We start from the raw sequence: 9,600 nt of genomic DNA, 5'->3' as shown, positions 1-9,600 counted from the left end.
TCATGTGACCTAAACACTCAAATAATCAAAAATAGAAGAATAAAAAAGAGAAAACACTGGCTGCAGACAACAACTTATGATTTAACAACAAAAAAAAAATAAAATTTATATTAATATGTTGAATGGATACAATTAGTTTTATTTCTTCAAACCTTCAGTCATGCTGACCACCTAAATCACTAAAAATAATGCTGGATCAAAAAGAATACACTGAGCCATAGGACACACCTCTTTTTATTGAACAAAATTAACACTTCTAAATATTTTTATATTAAATATGTTGATGGAACATTATAAATCTTCATTAACTAATACCAATAAAATAATGACTATCACTCAATTAATGACAATGGTCAAAGAAATAGGCTGCAAGAGACACAACATTTTATTGCATTTTAACACTCTAGAATATTTTTTATTAATACTATAAAATAATATAAAATACTATTAATAACATATATCCAAATGACTAATCACTCAAAATAAAGCTGGGTCAAAGAACGTACAACGTGGCGCATAGACACACCGTCTTTTTATTGCATTTAACCCACTCTAAATATTCTTTATTTAATATGTTGAATGGACAATTAGCTTATTCTTCATATTCCAGGTCCATGTGACCTAAATCACTCAACAAATAAATACTAGGGTCAATGAACTCACACGCTGCATAGACACACTATTTTATTGGCAATATATAACTCTAATATAAATAATAATATTTAATAAACATAGAATAATATAATCAATACATTCCAGTTGATAGAACACACACACAAAGATACAAGTTCAAGAACATACAACAGCCTACATGGAACAAAATATAATATATTAAAAAATTAAAAAACACAACACTAATAAGATAATATAATTATAATAATGAAAAGAAAAAAGAATAGTTTATTTCTTCATACCCTTCCAGGTCATCGTGACCTATTCACTCAATAAATAAAATGCTGGGTCAAAGACACACTCGGCTGCATAGGACACCTATTTGCTATTGCATTTTAACACTAATAGTTTTTTTTTAATACAATTTTTTGATGGAATGATGAGCTTATGCTCAAAACTTTCCAGGTCATATGACCTAATCACAAATAGAATGCGGGTCAAAGACTACACCTGCTGAATAGGCACACCATCTTTATTATTGCCAATATATTAACACCTTAAATACATTTTTAGATAAAATTTCTGATGGAAAAATCAGCTTATTGCTTCAATAATCTTCCAGAATAGAACAAAACAAAAAAATAGCTGGACAAGAAACTACACTGCGCGAAAACACCTTCTAATAAATATAGAAAAAAAAAATTTTTATATTAAAATGTTCGATGGAAATTAGCTTATTCATACCAGGTCAACACATCAATTAAATCTGTAAACTCACTCATAGAACACAATATCTTTATTGCATTAGCATCTCTAATATTTTATAATGGAGGAACAAATACTTCAATACAATATCCAGGTCATGTGACCTAATACCAAAATCAATGTTGGGGCAAAAGGACTCACTGCTGCATAGGGACACACCTCGTTATGCATTTAACACTCCTAAATATTTTTATATTAATTATTTTGACTGGAACAATAGCTATTTCTTCATACTTCGGTCATGTACCTAAATCAACTCAAAAATAAATGCTGGTCCAAAGACTTACAACCTGGCCTGCAGGAGGCCCCCCTATGTATGCCATTTTACCCTAAATATATTTACATATTACAATTTGGACTGACCCCGATCTAGCCTTATTGGCTTCACATACCCTTCCAAGCGGTCTCCGTACCCTAATCAACTCAAAATCCATGTTGGATCAAAGACTACACCTGGCTACATTGGACACACCTCTTTTTTATTGCATTTAACACTCTAAATATTTTAGATACATTTTTTGATTGGAAAAAATCAGCTTATTGCTTCAATACCTTCCCAGGTCATGTGACCTAATCACAAAAAAATGCGCGGTCAAAGAACTACACTGGCTGCATAGGACACACCTCTTTTTATTGCATCTTTAGCACTCTAAATATTTTATATTAAAATTTGATGGAAAATTAGCTTATTTCGACTGCTTATTGCTTCAATACCTTCCAGGTCATGTGACCTAATCACTCAAAATCAATGTTGGATCAAAGAACTACACTGGCTGCATTGGACACACCTCTTTTTATTGCATTTTAACACTCTAAATATTTTTATATTAATATTTTGATGGAACAATTAGCTTATTTCTTCAATACCTTCCAGGTCATGTGACCTAATCACTCAAAAATAAATGCTGGGTCAAAGAACTACACTGGCTGCATAGGACACACCTCTTTTTATTGCATTTTAACACTCTAAATATTTTTATATTAATATTTTGATGGAAAAATGAGTTATTTCTTCAATACCTTCCAGGTCATGTGACCTAATCACTCAAAAATAAATGCTGGGTCAAAGAACTACACTGGCTGCATAGGACACACCTCTTTTTATTGCATTTTAACACTCTAAATATTTTTATATTAATATGTTGATGGGACAATTAGCTTATTTCTTCAATACCTTCCAGGTCATGTGACCTAATCACTCAAAAATAAATGCTGGGTCAAAGAACTACACTGGCTGCATAGGACACACCTATTTTTATTGCATTTTAATACTCTAAATATATTAATATTAATATTTTGATAGAAAAATTAGCTTATTGCTTCAATAACTTCCAGGTCATGTGACCTAATCACTCAAAAATAAATGCTGGGTCAAAGAACTACACTGGCTGCATAGGACACACCTCTTTTTATTGCATTTTAACACTCTAAATATTTTAATATTAATATTTTTAGATGGAACAATTAGTTTATTTATTCAATACCTTCCAGGTNAATTCACATCCATGAGCTCAAGGAGGATAAAACAGGCTTAAATGCTATATAGGGAAACTGCAGTAAGGTGATAAATATATGCCAGTTACTAACTACTGACAACAGTCAGTAGTTAGTAACTGGCATATATTTATCACCTTACTGCAGTTTCCCTATATAGCATTTAAGCCTGTTTTATCCTCCTTGAGCTCATGGATGTGAATTTAACACATATAACTTTAAAGTTTAAGTTAATGTTAAGCGCAGCTGCTGTAGCAACCCACTCCACAATACTTGTTGTTCCAGTATAAAATGACTGACAGAAAAAGGTAACCACTACTGTTAAACATAGTGTAACATTTATCAACTAAAACTACATATTTCAACAAGGGGTTTTTGGAGACCAAAAACAGAGCTAAAAGGAGTGTGAATATTGGACTTTCATTCATCCGCTGAACAGGTATACTAATTTGGCTAAATATTAGTCTGTCAAATGTGCAAGGATGCATGTATTCGCTAACAAGCTTCCAACATCAAAGTAGTAATATGTCAATGTTGTGGTTTTATTTTTCCGAGGTCGCCAAACAGTCTGATTATTGTTGGTTGAATTATTTTACAATTTTGTTTTGGAAAAATACTTGGTTTAACAGGACATTTAGACAGCATTTCTTTATCTTTATTATAAGAGGTACAGTTTTGGTGCTTGGTATTCAAGGTTCTTTTAGAACTGTCTTACTAACTAGACCTGATTAATCAAAATGAATTGGATTCATCTTGCTTGTCAGAAAAATTCCCTTAGTGGATGATTAATATTAAAATGACTAACATCTATCGGTCTAGATATATAATTGAAAACAAACAAAGATGGAGTGCATGCAGTCTTGAAATCCTTTGATAACAGTTTATGAGACATGGTGACCTTTTGGTGAAAAATGTTCAGTTTTGAAATATTGTTGCCCTTTGTTTCTTCAGGATTCTGGATGAGATGGAAGCAGTACAGAGCCTCCTGCCTCCAAACTGCACCGCCCAGCCCTACATCTCTGTCCTCATTAACATCACTCACTTCATCTTGGAGTCTGGCCAAGGCAAGTCAGCTTCCCTGTGTCACTGTAGGAGGACAGAATGTTGAATCCTGATGAACTCTCGTGGAGTGGAGGTCGCATTGTGGACTTCATTATTCAAGCTTTGAAGCCAGACAGCCTAGGAGCTGTGGATTAAAGTAGCACAATGTTTTGATGTCTGTTATAAGAATATGACGCTTCACTCCAAGTCTTAAATGGAAGATATGCTTATTTGACATTTAAATGTAGGTCCACATTGTCAAAGATATTTCTTGTGATTTCAGGCAACATGAGTCTCTGGGCAAGTTTTGAGAGTGCATCAGAAGAAAATGTGTCCATCATTTTTGGTCAGGTAAGGCTTAAAACACTGTCACATGGTTGTATGAGCAGTTCATTGTGTCTGTCTGTTTTTTCTCCTGATATTTAAGTGTTCTGGGAATTATCTGAATAACATATTACATAAAACAAATGCTGATTGGCATCTCAATTTCATCTACTGAAAACATTGGCCAACACCTAGTTCCAAACTACAGGAACAAAAAGATAGATCATATCAATTATCAGTTATGTGTCCTCAATGTTGTCATGACCTTTAAAGGATCAAAGAGCACATTTAAGTTTTGCATTGAATAACATAAAAACAGTGGGTGAAAAATGCGACCTGTTTCCCTCCCTTCTTGTCCCCATTTTTTCTGTGTTCAGCTGGGAAAACTCTTGAGCACGCTTTGGCCTCGTATCATGGGAGGCCAAGGGTTACATACAATGGCTCCATCTCTGGAGGGCTTTGTTCATCTTGCACCAGTCCTAGAAGAGGTGATGACTGGAAAAGCAGACAAGGAAACATGGGACAAGTACGTTTAATTGACACTTGTAATGGAAAAAAAACAAACAGCTAATTACGGGATGTTAGTTAGAAAGCTGGTTAATATTATTATTCAATAATACAAAATGCAGTTTGGTTCCATCTGTGATTGCACTAAACCTGTGTGTTTTCACAGACTTGAAAAGCTACTAGAGTCCCTTCTGTCAACCCTCAAAGGAACAGAGCTGTGGGACGGCACCCCATCTGTTATCCCACAGTTTGAGAAAATCATAAGAAGCTTGGTGAACACTGTGCAGGCACAAAACGGTGAGTATACTACTGAACAGCAAGGCTGTTGTCTGACATTTGTATACCCAAGACAGGTATATCAGTTTATTGATCCAAATTAATAACTGTGACACAGCATGAAGTAAGAATATGTACAATATTCAAACTGATGTCACCTTTTAGGTTTGATAATGGCTTGAAAAGCATTCCTTTTGCAGAATGGCACACCTTAAACATACATGAAATACCTCCTGAAAAGTACCTTGTGTACCATTTCATAAATAGGAAAAAAATTCTTATCTAGCTTTTTTGTTAAGTCATCCTTGTTGGTCAATCCCTTTGTCTTTTATTTCTCCCAGTGATGATACAAAGCCTTCAGATGCCTGTGGTGGCCCTGATGAGAGAAATTGCACAGTCTGCAAACTCCACTCATTTTAACTTGTCTGAGATCTCCCAAAGAATGCAGCCTGCCATTGAACACACGCTGGAGCTAGCTGAGCAGGTTAGACTGCTTCTCCTTGAGAAGCTTTGGTGTCTTCACAGTCATTTGCTGGCATCTTTTGTGAACATGTTTCCGTGAGAGAGTCACGTGAGAGATACATTACCGTAACAATGCATACATTTTCATCCATTATTGCTTTTGACTATGCCTATCTCTCATCTTGAGGTTACACCTTATGTAATAATAGTTTCCACACACTTAACTGATGTACACACTTGGGGTTTGGATTTGTATAACTATCTGTCTTTTCTCCCTTGCAATTCTTTGTTTATTTTAAGAGAATTATTCTTAATACTTTTTGAAAGACAACATGCCGGTATATAAATAACATGTGGGTTGTCTTGCCCTGTTAGCGCTCAGCGTGTTGATGCAGCTGACAACTGGATGATGGCTGGCATTTGTTCCTTAGATTAGTTATGCTTCATTCAAAGGTTAAGAATGTTCCTCATTTAGTGACAAGGAGTCAATAGTAAGAATGCTTGCACCGACAACACTGATAGTAGTCCTTCTGATGTACAAAACGAAAAAACAGACAAGCAGAAACAACCTATTTATTTGTCAGACATGCTTCCCCATACTGGAGCCTGAGCCATACATCTGCGAGCTATCTGCCTATTTGTACTGGTCACATATGTAACAGTATTAGTAAGAATGTTGGCATTAACAAACCAAAACACTTATTCATTATCTTACCGATAGTTAGATGAGAAAATAGGCCTACATATTTTTTCTTAAATACCATTATCATTTACAGCCTAATAAGGGATTATAAGAAAAAATATATACAGGGGAGCAGAGCACTATTACAAGTTATTTTTATATTATTGTCTTGTGTAATTATAGGCTACTTCATATAATCTATCAGAGAGATCTGACATGGCAGAAACTCTATAGCTGATCCAGTGTTTGTTCCGATACATTGTGTATGCACATACAGTACATACAGTACATATCTGGGTGTGTCTACTTGGTATGTTTGTGTGATATTAATTCCCTTTTATTTGCTGCTGCGTAAACTGCATGAACATAGAGATAAAGGGAAGTCCCTTGTGCCTCTACCTTTTGTCTACCGGCTCTTTGTTCTACCTGCCTTTCAAACTGAACTAGTTTTCTGGGAACATTACAAATGAAACACAATAACGTGTTGAAATGTTCCCTCTAGGCTAATGGCACGTTGAAGTGCAGTGAAGTTCTCATAGCATGGGAGCCTGTAAGAGAGGCGGCAGGGCTGAGCCCCTCCGCCATGTCTATGTGGTGTGACATCCACCTGCAGCCTGTTCTGGAGGCCTATGCTGAGGCCCAGACCGTCTACGCCCCCATGAACACGAGTGTGAGTACTGTAGCTGCATGGCAAATCAAACAGGACATACTAAAAACAACTCATTGGTTGAAGGCTATTAGAATTAAAATGTGTTTCTCAGATCATATTGAAATATTCAATATTCAAATATTCGTGTATCAAAAACATATTCTATTACAATTACTGGTTTTACCACTTGGTGGCAGTGTTGACGCACAGATAAAGCTGCCACATAACATTTCTGCTGTATGTTTTCTGTACAGCACATGGGTGTGGGACCAATGACAGTGAGCGCCACAGCTGCCAGGATCGTCAAGAGTGTACAGTCCCTCTACCATGCCAACATGAACAGCTCAATTGTGTCACAGCAGCTCATCATGGTGATCGTCAGCCAGCTCTCTGGGCTTACAGGCCAGTCTCTGAGCCCTGAGGCAGAGCTTTACTGGTACAAGCAGCTCCAAGATGTGCAGCTGCTAAACAGGTAAACAAAATAACAACCACAATGACATTGCAACATTGCTAACGCAATGCTGAACAAGAAAATCCATTAAACAATTGATCCTAAAAAAAGTGAATCTAATCCTGATCCATGTAATATTAGTGATTTAAGATATCAGGTCAAATAATTTAGACTCTCAAAACCAACAATGCTGAGATCATTGCATATTTGGGTTCCCAGTTGTATTTCTAACAGAGACCTTAGTGGATCAGACAGAGCACCCACACTAAAGCCACAGGATATGATGCAATCATATCAAAATATAATGGAGCCACATAACAAAACCCGCCCATGCAGACCCATGCAGACTCCATGCAGACCCATACAGACAGACAGGTTTAGATAGACAGTCTAAACTCTCCTCACATTTTTTTGTTGCAACAGTAGCAACTTTGAGTCATTTCAAATTACACAAGGAATTAGGAGTGATCACATTTGTAATCAACTTGATTCATTTCAGGCAATTCTGTCTGAAAAGAGGCAGGAATTGATAGTGGCTTAACCGTGATTCAGCTGAGTGGAGACATCCTCTTAAAATGGATTTTCCTTTATATGCCAGCTGAAATGATGAGCCGTGCACTGTGATAAGGATCATATTCTGCATATCACAGGGAATCCATCAAGTCTAAGTACATGTGATAAAGATCGTTGATCAGAGTGGAAAGACTCCACAGTCTTTTATTACAGATGAAATGGTAAAACTATGTACGGTAAAAGGCAAGATGACAAATAAATATTAATAGATTTCTATGGAATAATTGTGTTCAGGAAATGAACTAAAACAAGATTTTCATGTCATAAAATAAGCATGTAAGAACTAGTCCTGAGTCCTTGTCCATAGAAGAGCTTTGTGTCCTACAATCAAAATGTTTTACTTATGTCATATTGACATTTTATACATGACTTTAATTGAAATGTTCCCCTCTACAGTTTGAGTTCTTTCAAAATGCTCTCTGAAGAGCTGGTAAACGCGGCCCCATTCATCCAGCCTTACACTGATGCTTTAGAGGAAGCACTGAACCACATCCTGGGCAACTACGATTTTTTTGAAGACAGCAACTCATCCGAAGACATCTTCAGAGAAGCAGCAATGATCTTCCTATCATCTGCAAACATAACATTGGACAATTCCATGATGTCAGGCAATTTCTCTGGGCTCAATGTAGAATCTCTAACCAACATGATAAAGGAAGCTGTCCAACAGATCATTGACATGCAGATATTTGGGAATGAGCCTATTCTTTACCAAGCCTTGGAGCAGTTTCTGGCATCCAACGAATCAAGCATGATTGTGCAGAAGGTGTTCGACATGGTTGCATGGTTGGCCTCCACTAAATCATCTGGGTTTGACCTGCTGACTCAGGTTCTGCCTAAAATCTACGACATAGTCAGGCCTCTCCTGTCTGTTCTGACCCAGTTGGGTTTGGACATGTCTTCAAACATGGAGCTGTTTGAAGACCTAGCTGGAAACATCATAGCAATGCTGAGGCAGCTGGTAAGCACCAGTGGTCTTCTGTCCCCCAAGGACCACCGACCAAGTATGTATGGAATGAGCGGTGGTAACCATACAACGAGGGTCCGAAACCGACGCGAGGCCCCATCGATGATGGCAAGGGATCCCATGGATGACTTCATAGACATGTTCTACATCGACTACCCTACCATGTTCAAAGCCATTTCTGTTCCTGTTTCTACAAATGAAATCCTGGAGACTGTCCACTTGTTCTTTGCCAATCCTGATATGAACGTTGTGGTGAAGGGAGTTACAAGCGACATGCCGTGGGGCTTGAACGCCTCTCGGGAAGACACCATTGATGCTGCCCTTCGCCTGCTCTCCTTCGTCACTCTGCCTAGCATGTTTCAGATGTAAGTCCCTTTTGCACCTTCTCTAGTATGGCTTTATGAATGATACAAAAACCAGAGAGGGCAAAAGTACACCCATCCTTTACTCAAGTAGAAGTAGAGATACTCGTGTTTAAAAATACTCTGGTAAAAGTAGAAGTATAAACTAAACTTCTTTACTCAACTAAAAGTAAAGAAATATAGGCTTCGAAATGTACTTAAGTAAAAAGTACCCATAACTACCAGCTGTCTTAAAGAGTAACTGACCTCCCTTTATATTAATAGAACAATAATGTCATTGTTAGCTAATGAATATTTCGATGCTGAACAACGGCAAAATGACAAAGTTCTCATTGGTCCCTCTTGTTTAGAGAAGACCAGGAAATGATGGATACACGGATCGTGTTCAAATCAATCTAGGCACACAAGGACTTCTAATTGAATAGATGAATCAGC

General features: G+C 36.9%; 1 protein-coding gene across 1 annotated transcript; it reads left to right on the top strand.

Annotated features, from left to right (window-relative positions):
• Window positions 1-3,162: 3,162 nt before the first annotated feature.
• LOC104965201 (uncharacterized) lies at window positions 3,163-9,172 on the top strand. Its single transcript, XM_010794159.1, has 9 exons — window positions 3,163-3,179; window positions 3,823-3,935; window positions 4,196-4,263; window positions 4,614-4,762; window positions 4,910-5,040; window positions 5,361-5,503; window positions 6,666-6,833; window positions 7,067-7,284; window positions 8,233-9,172. Exons 1-9 carry the CDS (start codon window positions 3,163-3,165, stop codon window positions 9,170-9,172), a joined length of 1,947 nt encoding a protein of 648 aa, XP_010792461.1.
• Window positions 9,173-9,600: the final 428 nt, after the last annotated feature.

This window comes from Notothenia coriiceps, unplaced genomic scaffold (genome assembly GCF_000735185.1).
Source record: "Notothenia coriiceps isolate Sejong01 unplaced genomic scaffold, NC01 NC01_scaffold00037244, whole genome shotgun sequence".
Lineage (NCBI taxonomy): Eukaryota > Metazoa > Chordata > Actinopteri > Perciformes > Nototheniidae > Notothenia > Notothenia coriiceps.
The sequence above is the reverse complement of the archived record's forward strand: the minus strand, read 5'-3'. Positions and strand labels throughout refer to the sequence as shown.